The sequence below is a fragment of the Amblyraja radiata genome, chromosome 22, assembly GCF_010909765.2.
Source record: "Amblyraja radiata isolate CabotCenter1 chromosome 22, sAmbRad1.1.pri, whole genome shotgun sequence".
NCBI lineage: Eukaryota > Metazoa > Chordata > Chondrichthyes > Rajiformes > Rajidae > Amblyraja > Amblyraja radiata.
In genome coordinates, this window is record NC_045977.1 from 39,293,263 (window position 1) to 39,306,896 (window position 13,634).

Consider the following 13,634-nt stretch of genomic DNA (forward strand, 5'->3'; position numbering starts at 1 on the left):
CTACTGAACATCTTTTGTACACCTTGATCTTCAAGCTGTGATTATAATTTTCCTATATTTTACAAGGAAGAAGCATTTCAACTGGTATAAACCATTTCCAATGGAACTTGGATCACATTCATTAACTACTACTAATATGAGAAAGACTGTGGAATGCCATAACTAATATTGGTGAGGCGATTATCCTTGTATCAGAAATGCAGTACTTAACTATGATGTTGTAAGCTTTTTAAGCAGCTACGTTTCTGAGAACAAAATGGCTCAGAATATTTGAAGAGGAAATGTCTCAGAGTTAATCAACCACAGATTGAAAATCCACGACTGAAACTAAATGAATAAACATGCTGCAAGAACGGATAATAGAATCCAGAGCACTGAAATTGAAGGAAATCGGCTGGATGCTAATGTGGAAGCTGAGTGTGACAGAAATGAGAATGTTTGACAGATAAGTGAAAGAGCAAAGGTGGACAATTAGTGATTTTTACATTAGACAGCAGTGAAAGCAGTCTAGGAATCTAATAGCCCTGTCCCACGGTACGAGTTCATTCCAAGAGCTCTCCCGAGTTAAAAAAAAAATCAAACTCGTGGTAAGCACGGAGAATAAACGTAGCGGGTACGTTGGAGCTCGGGGACGTCTCTTAGCGGCTCGTAACGCTAACGGCAGGTATTCGGAAAGACTCGCTAACGACAGGTAAGCTCGGTAAGACCTTTCAACATGTTGAAAAATGTCCACGAGAGCCCCGAGTACCGACGAGCGGCCGTTATCGTAAATCTCCGAGTTCGAATCAGGGCAAACTCGGGAGAACTCTTTGAATGAACTCGTACAGTGGGACAGGGCTTTAAGGAAGTACAATAGAGAAAACAAGATGGTATAAGCATGTTCAAAGGAAACAAAGAATACACGGGAACAAGAGTTATTAAAACAGCACTATCTGGGAGGCAAGGCAGAAAATGAAAACAAGGTAGATATATACAGTGGAACAGGACAAGAGTGAAATGATTTGAATGATGATAATACATATCATGGAACCTGGTGCGGGCTAGACTGAACAATTCTGGGAAAACGCTGGAGAACATGACAGGTCAATTGCTGTGTCAGTATTTTGATCATTAACTATCCTGAAGTGATTTACCAGATTAGTCACTCCGCCGTCAGCTTGCTTAGCGCTCAGCATGCGCTCATTGAAATGTAAGCATTAGTGAAATTAGCATTAAAATAGATCATTGCACCAAACCCATACATTAGTGGCAGTACCGCTGTGTCCAGAGGCTGCTACCACACTCACATTAATATAACGGATCGCTGCATATTGAGGGAACGACAGAGAACCGAGAGAGCGAGAGCGAAAGTGAGAACGAGAGAGGAAGAGAACAAGAGAGAGAGAGAGTAAGAGGCAAGGTAGAAAAAGAGAGAAAGAGACAAAGAGGGAGAGAGAGACAGAGAGAAAAAAAAAAGAGGGAGAGGGAGAGAGAAAGAGACTTGGCATCTTAGCAATGTGGTCACTCAGTTATCCCCTACCTATACAATCTCGGATAATCTCCGCCTCAGAGGTTCACTCCACAGAGCTGTGGGGTGACAAGATCACCATCTGATTGCTGACCAGCACCAATGGAAAGGCTGGGGTTGGCACAGCAGCACACAGCATGTGTAGGTGCCTTTGGTTTTTTTTAATGTATAGGGGATACGTACCTGTGCTTGTTTTGATGACAGGATCAAGAGCATCATAGCAAATCAATGCTTTTCTCGTAGCAGTAATTGAGACACCAGAATGATAAATAATCTTACCGTATACAATTATGTTCAAGTATTGGAAAGGGGAAAAGGAAAATGACTGTGCATGTCACAATTTCTCCCAAGATCACACAAGTGTTGGTGCCGTGGCTACAATTTCTGGCATGAAACTTGAATAGCTGTTTCTAACTTTGTGATAAAGAGGAATAACCCGCACTTCAGAGGAAATAACGTTGCCAGATTTACCTATCAGATTCTTTATTATCATAAACATCACATTTAGGCCTGCTCTTAAATGTTTTATACTCAAGGATACAATCAGGTGTGCATTGACTGTGTACCAACGGCAATAACTAAAACTAACTACGTATTTAGAGGTATTTCCATCTATCAAAAACTATTGGTTCCAAGAAACAAGAAACCCATCTTCCTTTTTTGGCTAGCAGAGCCAAATTGGAAACCAGTAGCAATCACATCCAAATTAGGACGACATGGTGGCACAGCAATAGAGTTGCTGCCTCAAAGCGGCAGGGATGCGGGTTAGATTCTGACTACGGGCGCTCTGTATGGAGATTGCACATTCTCCGTGACCACGTGGGTTTTCTCCGGGTGCTCTGGTTTCCTCCCACGTTCCAAAGACGTGCAGGTTTGTAGGTTAACTGGCCTTTGTACATTGTCTCTAGTGTGTAGGATAATACTAGTGTAAGGGTGATTGTTGGTCGGCGCGGACACGGTGGGCTGAAGGCCCCGTTTCCACGCTGCATCTCTAAACTAAACTAAACGAAAGTGGAACCTACTTCTATGTTTTTTTTAAATCGATGTGCCTTGGGCCACATGAAGAAAAATGCCAGCAAACAAAATATATGTAAGGAAAACTGGTCTGCATCTAAAAATGCAAAATGAAAAAAAAGCCTATATTCCACTTTTGTCATATTTACCACAGGCCAGCCATTCAGAGGACAAATGATGTTTAATAATTCCATCTGTATCACAAAATTTGGCATCTTCAACAACCACCAGGGCTGCATTAAAATGTCGTTAATCATTCGTACTATCTTGGATTAAATACAATACTTTCTGTCTCAAATGGAAGTTCAAAACCAGCCAAAATCTCGCTTGATAATGAGAATGGGCATGGAAATAAATGGACGATGCTATTTCTCAATCCCGCCTACTCTTTTACAATTTCAAAGAGATGGGTATAGAAATCACATCCATCATAGTGTTCAGTGAGCAAATCGATACAGTATAATTACAGTAGGAACAAGGGAAAACACTTACTCAGCTCTGCACACAGCCAGAGGACAGCACAAGGGGAAAAAGGCAAAGAGTCAGCACCACTGCACCATATTCTGCCTTTTTCTAAGAGCATTTGTGATTATTTGAGAAACCACAACTCTTTTGGGATTATCTGTTCCTCAGCAGCAGTGAATTTTGGAACAGAATATTTCAAGTAATAACACACTGGTATTTACATCTGCAGTAGGTTATGCAGCATGAAGCACGCGCAGTATTTTCTACACAGTTCCAGAGCAGTTGAGATTATCTTTATACCAAAGCATTCCTCAGCTTGACCTTGTCACATCATAATTTTCTCTGTGGAACGACATAGGCATGGAATAACATACGGCCTCTCCACATGACTGTACAGTTTCTTCTATCATAGAAGTAAACTGCATATACTTGATAATTTGAAAGGAGTATTCAGAATAGTCAGCCCTATGTTGATCAGTTTTTTATTTACTGAATTGCTCGAAGTATCCTGTGAGTTTATCCAAAAACATTCCACAAATTCAAGAACATTATGTCAATATGACTTGAACTGCAAAAAGGTGTAGCTTCCAACCTGGAGGAGATGGGTCCAAAAGGCGTCCTAAAACACGACACCCCTCGCTGCCTGCGTTTTCGGAATGCCTGTTCCACTAACTTTGTTTCTGATGATGGGTCAATTCTCCAGAACGACCCTTTTCCTGGTTCTTCCTGCGACCGTGGCACTTTGATAAAATACCGATTTAAAGAGAGGTTGTGGCGGATGGAATTCTGTCCCAGCGAGGAAAAATTAAGAATATTGAATGTTTAACTGCAACCAAGTGAACAATTAAGCACAACAATTCTGGATCACATACAGTTCAAATAACAGAAATCATTTTAGATGCATGGACAGCTCATTACAAGGCAACACAACTTCTCAGTGCAGAAATTTAACAGAATCAAAGAGCATAAAAACAGGATGATCGGTGCCAGCTCTTTACAAGAGGTAAAACTCTTTACAAGCCAATGACTGTCTTGCACTTAGCCCAGAGCCGTGCAAGTATTTCCTTTTTAGGTATACCTTTAATTCCTAAACATGTTTATATGGGCACATATTAAGAACAATTTATAGTCCACTGTAAGAATTGCCCATGACTCACTGTCCCTTGTGGAATTTGTGTTTAGGGTTATGATTGTCACGTGCACCAAGGTACGGTCAAAAGCTTTGTTTTGAGTAGAAACATAGAAAATAGGTGCAGGAGTAGGCCATTCGGCCCTTCGAGCCTGCACCGCCATTCAATATGATCATGGCTGATCATCCAACTCAGTATCCCGTATCTGCCTTCTCTCCATACCCCCTGATCCCTTTAGCCACAAGGGCCACATCTAACTCCCTCTTAAATATAGCCAATGAACTGGCCTCAACTACCTTCTGTGGCAGAGAGTTCAAGAGGTGAAAAAATGTTTTTCTCATCTCGGTCCTAAAGGATTTCCCTTCTATCCTTAAGCTGTGACCCCTTGTCCTGGACTTCCCCAACATCGGGAACAATCTTCTGTCTGAAGAAGGGTTTCGGCCCGAAACGTCGCCTATTTCCTTCGCTCCATAGATGCTGCTGCACCCGCTGAGTTTCCCCAGCAATTTTGTGTACCATCGGGAACAATCTTCCTGCATCTAGCCTGTCCAACCCCTTAAGAATTTTGTAAGTTTCTATAAGATCCCCCCTCAATCTTCTAAATTCTAGCGAGTACTATTCATTCAGATTGTATATACTATATGTACATACAATTAAATCAAACTCGAGTATAATAGCGGAAGATACAGAGTGCAGAATATAGTTCTCAGTTCCATAGACTGATGCGCTACAATTTATCACATCTAAGTATGATATGCACCTCTTGTACAGATCTTGCTTCTGGCTGCGATTACTTACGCACTGCAGTTTTTCACTGAACTTATCTGCTGAACAATTGGTTCAAATACATATCCTGCCTTGCCGATTTCATAGAGACTTGTGGATGTCTGCAGAGTTGTCTGATCACAGGATGGAACCACAGACCTTTCTGACTTTTACACTGCTTTTCCTCCCGATTGCAATCTCGCCATTTTTTGAGGTTATTTCCTTCTTCCTCACCATTTTATTTTAGTTTATTCTTTTGAAAAACATTCCACATTTTTGATATAAAATGAGTGATATAGAAATTAGAAATATTTAGGTGAGAAAGGAAAGATTTAATAACTTGGAATAATTTTGTCAAATTTTAAAATGGAAGCAGCCTGCCCACAGACACATTTTATGCCTGCCCCCGAACATTGCAAATGGACTCCAAAGGAATTCTTTAATCCGTCATTTAGAATTCAGTTAAAACTTGACAAAGGAGCAAATCATCTCAGAGAATCTCACATTTTTCTCCTCTGTGATTGTTAACACCAATTTTAAGCACTAAATCAAAAATGTAAACCAAGAAATGTAATTCTGAAAACCATTCAGGGTAGTTTTCATTTATATTATCTTCACATTCCCAATATTAGAGCCATGTTTTAGATGGGGGAGTAGCACTGGCTTTTCATCTCTGTGATCAGGATATTATAACCTCCAGATAGCTATGATAACAGTGTTCCTTCCAAAGGTTTCAATGGGGTAGCTCAAAATGACCGTTGAATTTTATGAGTTTAGTATGAAACTTAACAAATGCTCATTATTAAATATTATTTTATATATATATATGGTATTTTATATAAAGGCTTGTAGTCTATTTTCAGCAATTGCCATATAAAACGAGCAATCATGACCCAACACCTTGGATCCCCATTTGCTGCATTTAAATCACTGTCATTTTAAGATGAGCTTAGCAACAGTAAGACAATTCTAAAGTCTAGTTAATCCAAATAGAACTTTTGAACATCATTCACACAAGGTAACAAAGTTAACTAACCATAGAAACATAAAAAATAGGTGCAGGAGTAGGCCATTCGGCCCTTCGAGCCAGCACTGCCATTCAATATGATCTTGGCTGATCATTCAAAACCAGTACTCCGTTCCTGGTTTTCCCCCATATCCCTTAATTCCCTTAGCCCTAAGAGCTAAATCTAAAGCCCTTGTCCCACTTTCCCGAGTTACTCACGAATACTCCCGAGTTTTCCCCTTGATTCAAACTCGGAGATGCCACCCGTAGGTACTCAGGGCTATTTTCTTTTACTCGTGGACATTTTTCAACATGCTGAAAAAACGTCCCGACTTACCCGATGCCCTGAGTAACTACGGCTGGCATTACGAGCCGCAACAAAATATCTACGGACTCCTACGGAATCGCTACGGACATTCTCCGAGTTTGAAACTCGGGAGAATTTGTGAGTAACTCGGGAAAGTGGGACAGGGGCTTTCTCTTGAAAACATCCAGTGGATTGGCTTCCATTGCCGTGTGGCAGAGAATTCTACAGATTCACAACTCTCTGGGTGAAAACGTTTTTCCTCATCTCAGTCCTAAATGGCCTACCCCTTATTCTTAAACTGTGACCCCTGGTCCTGGACTCTCCCAACATCAGGAACATTTTTCCTGCATTTAGCCTGTCCAATCCTTTAAGAATTTTATGTTTCTATAAGATCCTCTCTCATCCTTCAAAATTCCAGTGAATACAAGCCCAGAGGACCTATTCTTTCATCATATGTCAGTCCCGCCATCCCAGGAATTAATCTGGTGAGCCTATGCTGCACTCCCTCAACAGCAATAATGTCCTTCCTCAAATTAGGCGACCAAGACTACACACAATACTCCAGGTGTGGTCTCACCAGGGCCCTGTACAACTGCAGTAGGACCTCCTTGCTTCTAAACTCAAATCCTCTTGCAGGCCAACATGCCATTAGCTTTCTTCACTGTCTGCTGTACCTACATGTTCACTTTCAGTGACTGATGTGCAATGACACCCAGATCTCGTTGCACCTCCCCTTTTCCTAATCTGACACCATTCAAATAATCATACACTTATACTTTTCTACCCCAGTGAGTACACTCACCTGCCATCCTTTGTCAGCTGTCCTGTAGTAAGGGTAATGCTTCGTGATATGTGCATAGATGCCGCTTAGTGTTAATTGCTTGTCTTGAGCAGAAGATATGGCCTGCACAATCAGCTGTGCATAGGAATACGGGGGTTTTGAATCATCCTGGACAAATACAAAATCATTGAAAATACTGGAATATATACACTCATGAACCTTTTTAAAAACACATCAGGGTCGAAATAAAATAAAACAATTTTACAAGTTCACAAGTTATAGGAGTAGAATTCGGCCGATCAAGTCTATGCCACCATTTAATCATGGCTGATCCTTGCCTCCTAATCCCATTCTCCTGCCTTCTCCCCATAACCCTTCACACCCATTCTAATCAAGAGTTTGTCCATCTCTGCCTTAAAAATATCCACTGACGTCCTCCACAGCCCTCTGTGGCAATGAGTTCCACAAATTAACTACCCTCTGACTAAAGAAGTTCCTCTGCACCCCTTTTCTAAAAGAGCACCCTTTAATTCTGAGGACCCCTGGTCCTAGACTCTCCCACCAGTGGAAACATCCTCTCCACATACACTTTATCTATGCCTTTCATTATTCTGTAATGTAATATAATTTAGTAATGGAATATAAAAATTCGGGCGGCAGTGGTTCAGCGGTAGTTGCTGCCTTACAGCGCCAGACCCAGGGTTGTCCTCAGAAGTAGCCCTGTCAGGGGCAATTTGAAGGGCAATTAAATGCTCTTTTTGACAGTGATACCCAACAATCCTGTGAAAAAACAAAGCAAAACACCCCGTAGCATAATGATTCTGCGATATGTTGATGCAGATTAAGATCTACAATTGAAGAATGATGTAGAAACAATGAACTGCAGAAGCTGATTCACAAAACAAAAGATACAAATTGCTGGAGTAACACAGCAGGTTAGGCAACATCCCTGGAGAACAAGGATAGGTAACCTATCGGTTTGGGACCCTTCTTCAGACTGAGGGGTCCCGATCTGAAACGTCATCTGTCCATATTCTCCAGGGAAACTGCCTGGTCTACTGAGTTATTCCAGCACATTGTCTTTTTTTTTGTTGAAGTATGATGAAATCAATTAATACATTTAATATGCAAATGCTTACATGCTCAGCTCTGCACTTCAAGTCTAATGCCGACCCACAAGCACTAGTTAGTCTCATTTACCACATTTAGTACATATCCCTCTAAACCTTTTCTATCCATGTACATGCGGAAATGTCTTTTAAATCTTGTAATAGTACCTGCCTCATCTACATCTTATGGCAGCTTCTTCCATGGATAAATTGCCCCTCAGGCCCCATCTTCCCTTTCTCACCCAAACCCCTCTGATTCTTGATTGCATTATCGCAGGATAGAGGATTCACCCTATCTAGTTCCCCTCATGATTTTATGGTAAAACAGGAATGTTTTTTTGGGAAAGCTGCCAAACCATTTACACATCACTGTCTCCAGAAACACATAAAAGGGAAGAGTACAACAAGAGTAGGAAAAAATGCTGGAGAAACTCAGCGGGTGAGGCAGCATCTATGGAGAGAAGGAATAGGCGACGTTTCGGGTCGAGACCCTTGGGTCTCGACCCGAAACGTCGCCTATTCCTTCTCTCCATAGATGCTGCCTCACCCGCTGAGTTTCTCCAGCATTTTTGTCTACCTTCAATTTTTCCAGCACCTGCAGTTCTTTCTTAAACAGTACAACAAGAGAGGTGAGATTCGCACACGTAAAACTTTTCCAACCTTGGGGCTATCACCACCAGATGTTTCTGCTTGTTGCTCGGATGCCGCCTTCTCGGCAAACGCTGCAGCTAGCTGTAGATCTCTTGTGATGTTGCGTCCAAAGCGGTAACCAGAGGAGCCGGCACCTCGTGGGCTCACAGGACAGGAATTGGGAACACTGTTCAAAGCAATTTGAGAAACACATTTGGTCAGCAATTGCCACATCAATAAATGCAAATCAATCAAAAGATCACTATCACAGAAATCCCTAAATGCACAATAATTGGAAAGATGTTAACATAGATTTCAAAGTTTTATGATGCCAATTCAGTAGGTGCATGCTGGGCTGGGACCTTCACGTGGTCGTTCCTGTTTTGACTAATTAGATTAGATTAGATAGCCTTTATTGTCATTCAGACCGAAGTCTGAACGAAATTGAAGCAGTCATACATACAATACAATACAATAAAAAACAACAATAAACACATATTAACATCCACCACAGTGAGTCCACCCAACATCTCCTCACTGTGATGGAGGCAAAAGTCTTAGGTCTCCAGTCTCTAATGCAACTAATGCAATCAACCTGGCGTGCACAATCAAATAAGATCAAATAGAACAAGTTGTCCTGCAACTTTAGGCTGTGCACGTCATACGCAAGAAGAAGAAGTAGGTGCATGCTAACGATTAACATTATCAGATTATTTTACATGACCATAGTGCATTTGAGATCCATCTTTTCTCCATGGGTGATATTCAACAGGCAGCCACCAACAATTTACAATTTTTCATGCAGTCTACTCTGTCAAGTCTAAGTACTCTTTACAATTTATTGGATCATATCCAACATTTCTGATCATGACCACAAACAATTTTCTATATTGTTCCTCTCCTTCTTAAAATGGCAACCACACATGTGTTCTTATCATGCACCATGTTTTCCAGATTATTTCCAATCATTTTTGACACAATCCTACACCTGATCGGGCCTCATTACCTGCGAAACATTGGCAAATGGAATTTCATCCTGATGAGTGCAAGGTGATGTATTTTGAGAAGTCAAGCATGGGTAGGACATATACAGTAAATGGAAGGGCACTAAAGAATGCTGATGAACACAGAGACTGTGACATTCAAGTCTATAATTCCCCGAGAGTGGCAACTGGGGTAGCTACGGTGTTGAAGAAGGTAAATGGCATGCTTGCCTTCGTAGGTTGGGGACAAAATAGAAAGGCTGTGATGTTACGTTGCAACTTTACAAAACACAGATTAGATTGCACTTGGAGTATCGTGTGCAGTTCAGGATGCCACACTAGAGGAAGGATGCGGAGACACAAGAATCTGTGGATGCTGGGAATCTTGACCAAAACAAAATGCTGGCCGACTGAATGGGCAGATGATGTGAAGGATATGATTACAATAGAGTTATTGAAGAGGAGATTCACCAGGATGTTGTCTTAATTGGAGAACTTGTTATGGAGAGATTGGATAGGCTTGGATTGTTTTATCTGGAGCAAAGGAGACAAAGGCCTGATCTGATAAAGGTATATAAAACTATAAGAATCATAGATAAGGTAGATAGATACAGGGTATTGGTTTAAGGTCAGAGGAAAGACCTTTAAAGGGTTTTTGAGGGGAATATTTTTCTTCTTCATACAGAGTTTTTGATATCTGAACTCGCTGCCAGTGGTGGAGATATTTTAGACATGCACTTCAACAAACAAGGCATAGAAGCACATGGACCCAATGTAGGTGAATGGGATTAGTGCAGATAGACAAAAATATCAGCATGGACATGTTGTGCCGAGGGCTTATTTCTGTGCTGTATAAACTCTCAACCTTTGTTGTCAAGAAGGCTGCTCTCATAAATGTTCTTTTCCAAGATTTCCAATGACATTTTTTCAAATATACTCAAAATACAAGCAATTTTCAGACAATAGGGAAGTTACACATCATTGCATTCTTGTACAACTTTCACTTAATTGGCACTTTTGACAAATATTCATTATTGCACCAGTTAATATTAAATCCAAGCCAAATTATCCATTTCCAGTGATCCAAGAATCATCACAGTTGCTTCAAGAGCCAATAAAAAGGAGCAAAGCCGAGTGATGACAGAGGACTCCACTCACAGTGGAAGACATTGGTGACATGAAAATCAGAAATGTAACTAAACTGGTTACCTTTGTGCTGTTAACAAAGCACATTGACTAAAATGACAAAGCCTCAATCATATTCCAAATCCTAGTTAATCCAAAATATCAAAAGCACAGGAATTAACCATGATGGAGTTTGAAGAGGAAGACAATTTCCTTTGATACACCTGGCTTTCCCACTATGCTTCATAGAAAAACTAGGCAGCCAATTTAGGCACAGCAGCAACTGGAATGAATATACAGCTAACGCAGGATGAGAGATTAAATGACAGGACACCTGATGAAATTGTCTATTCCCTTTGAATATTCCCATAAGAATGTTTCTGCAAGCAAGGATGGCACATCAAGCCAACATAACAAAAAAACTTATACCTACACAATATATGGTTGACACAAATAAATATAGATATACAAAAATATTAGTAGCACATTATTACTCAAGGCTTACCATGCTATATGTTTTTCTATTGTATTAATGCTAAAATGCGTAATTCCAAAGAGAATCAAAAAATCGCTAAAATTATTAATTTCTACTCATCATGTTCTGCCCGTTCCTTCCTCCCCACAACTTGGTCACGCCCTCACACCCCAAACAATTATAACGGCAAGAAATGTCTATTTGATTAACACAATGCAAAAGTTGTCAACAGGTGGCACCCTCAACACAGCTGTTAAGTTCTTCATGTTGACGAACAAGCAAGCAAATGCAAAGCGGTTGGAAAAAAAAACTGACGTTGTTCTGCCTGAGCCAACAATCTGGACATTGTTGTTAATATTTAAATGAATCCAAAGCAAAAGAACCAGAGAAGAGAGGAGGAGGCAACATCAGTTTATGATCATGATGAACACATTATAGTTCGGCACATGGATATGGAGGGATATGGATGATGTGCTGGCATATAAGAGTTGGTCTTCACATCATGTTTGGCACAGACATTGTGGGCTGAAGGGCCTGTTCCTGTACTGGACTATTATATGTTCTATGTTATAATACATCCAATGTGTGCGAGGTGACTTTAGTTTAGAGAAACAGCGTGGAAACAGGCCCTTCTGCGCCAACCAGCGATCCCCATTCAATAACACTATCCTGCACAGACAAGGGACAATTTACAATTTTACGAAGTACAAATCTGTACATCTCTGAAGTGTGGAAGGAAACCGGAGCTGCCAGAGAAAACCCATGCAGGTCACAGGAAAAATGTACAAACTCTGTACAGACAGCACCCGTAGCGAGGATCGACCCTGGGTCTCTGGCGCTGTAAGGCAGCAACTTCAACCACTGCGCCAGCATGCTCTAAAACAACACGGTAGAAGTCTGCAAAATATGTTATCAAAGGGAGAGGTGCTTTATGTTTCAGTTACAAAATAAATTACAAGCTCACGAGAAGCACAGCATTTGCTCCCATCTTAAAATAACAACCTTTAAACTGTACACATTAAAAGTTGCATTGTACCATTATCCAGACTCTTGGGTCATTTCCAGCAACAGCGTGCCAGTTTTTAAGCAGGATGTTTTTTTTGGTTAATGATCTTCAGCTTCCTTTATCCGAGTTGTTACTTCATAATGAATCATGATTTCAAATCCCTCCATGGCTTCACCTACTCTACTCTCCTTTCCCAACCTCCTAGTCATACCAACATCTCCCAAACCTCTCCATTCTAACACCACCCTTATCTTGAGAAAATAAGCTCCAAGCTCTGGAACTTCCTCCTTGAATCCTTCCTCAGATAAGATTCATATCTTTTTTTCCCCACATTTGGGCACTTGACCTACTGTCTCATTTTGTGCCTCTATTTGTAAAATAATGTCCCTTGGGATTTTAACTGTTTGCAGTCACTATGTACTCGTTATCCACAGTCTATAATCCGCAGGTCTGCAAACCCATGAGGTTGGTTGTTATTTACTAGGACCTTTATTAAATATAGTACGTCCTTCAGAGTGTACTTCTCCGAATACAAAAGGAAAAAACACATGCTGATAATATAGAAAGCACCAACATTAACAGCTGATGAGGTAAATAGTATGGATATGTAAGGCTCCTATATGAGGGGGGAAAAAGGACTTAAGCTGAAATGAAGCACATTTTGTGATGCATAAAATGAACAGTATATACCAGTAGGGCTGACTGGCATATTCAACGTTCTATTTTAATGCAGATTATTATTGGATCAAAGATTCCCAGATCAAACTTGAACATTGGAGTATGGCCGTGTTGTACGCTCTGTAATTTTACCTTGAATACAGACACCTAGATCCAGCCGTTTCCTACTTTTAATGGAAAATAAACATGAGGTGATTATCATTGTTTTCACATCATTTTTCTAACCTGGTTCAGTACATTGACAAACACAGAACGTTACCAAGCTGCTGGTATCTAATCCTTAACTGCTATGTGAAAACACCACTATCTGCTCAGCAAACAACATCCAAAGGTTCAAAGCGTAGCTGACAAAATAAAAACATGGTGCAACCAGAGTTTAGCTTGCTCACCACCTACCTCCCTGTTCCGTATACGGATGTGTTTCGTGCTCGGCTCTTTAACGCATGCCCACACATTTCTCCCGTCAGTTCAGTACAATTGTAGTACAATCATTGCCGAAATGTCGCCTATCCCTGAGTTCTCCAGAGATGCTACCTGACCCACAGAGTTGCTTAAGCACGTAATGCCTCAGCTCATATTTTGTACATCCTCATCCACTCCCTTGTCGCCTTCAGGCTTGGATGCTCCAAAACTTTTACTGCCATCCTCCATCA

The 13,634-nt window shown here is 40.8% G+C and overlaps 1 protein-coding gene across 1 annotated transcript in view; it reads right to left on the bottom strand.

Annotated features, from left to right (window-relative positions):
* foxk1 (forkhead box K1) overlaps positions 1 to 13,634 on the bottom strand; it is a 69,078-nt gene that overhangs the window by 12,471 nt on the left and 42,973 nt on the right. Inside the window, exons 3-5 of the mRNA XM_033041128.1 lie at positions 8,745 to 8,901; positions 6,997 to 7,143; positions 3,579 to 3,772 (exon numbers count right to left, since the gene is read on the bottom strand). Of these exons, the coding sequence (XP_032897019.1) occupies positions 3,579 to 3,772; positions 6,997 to 7,143; positions 8,745 to 8,901 (498 nt within the window). The remainder of the gene's footprint in view (positions 1 to 3,578; positions 3,773 to 6,996; positions 7,144 to 8,744; positions 8,902 to 13,634) is intronic.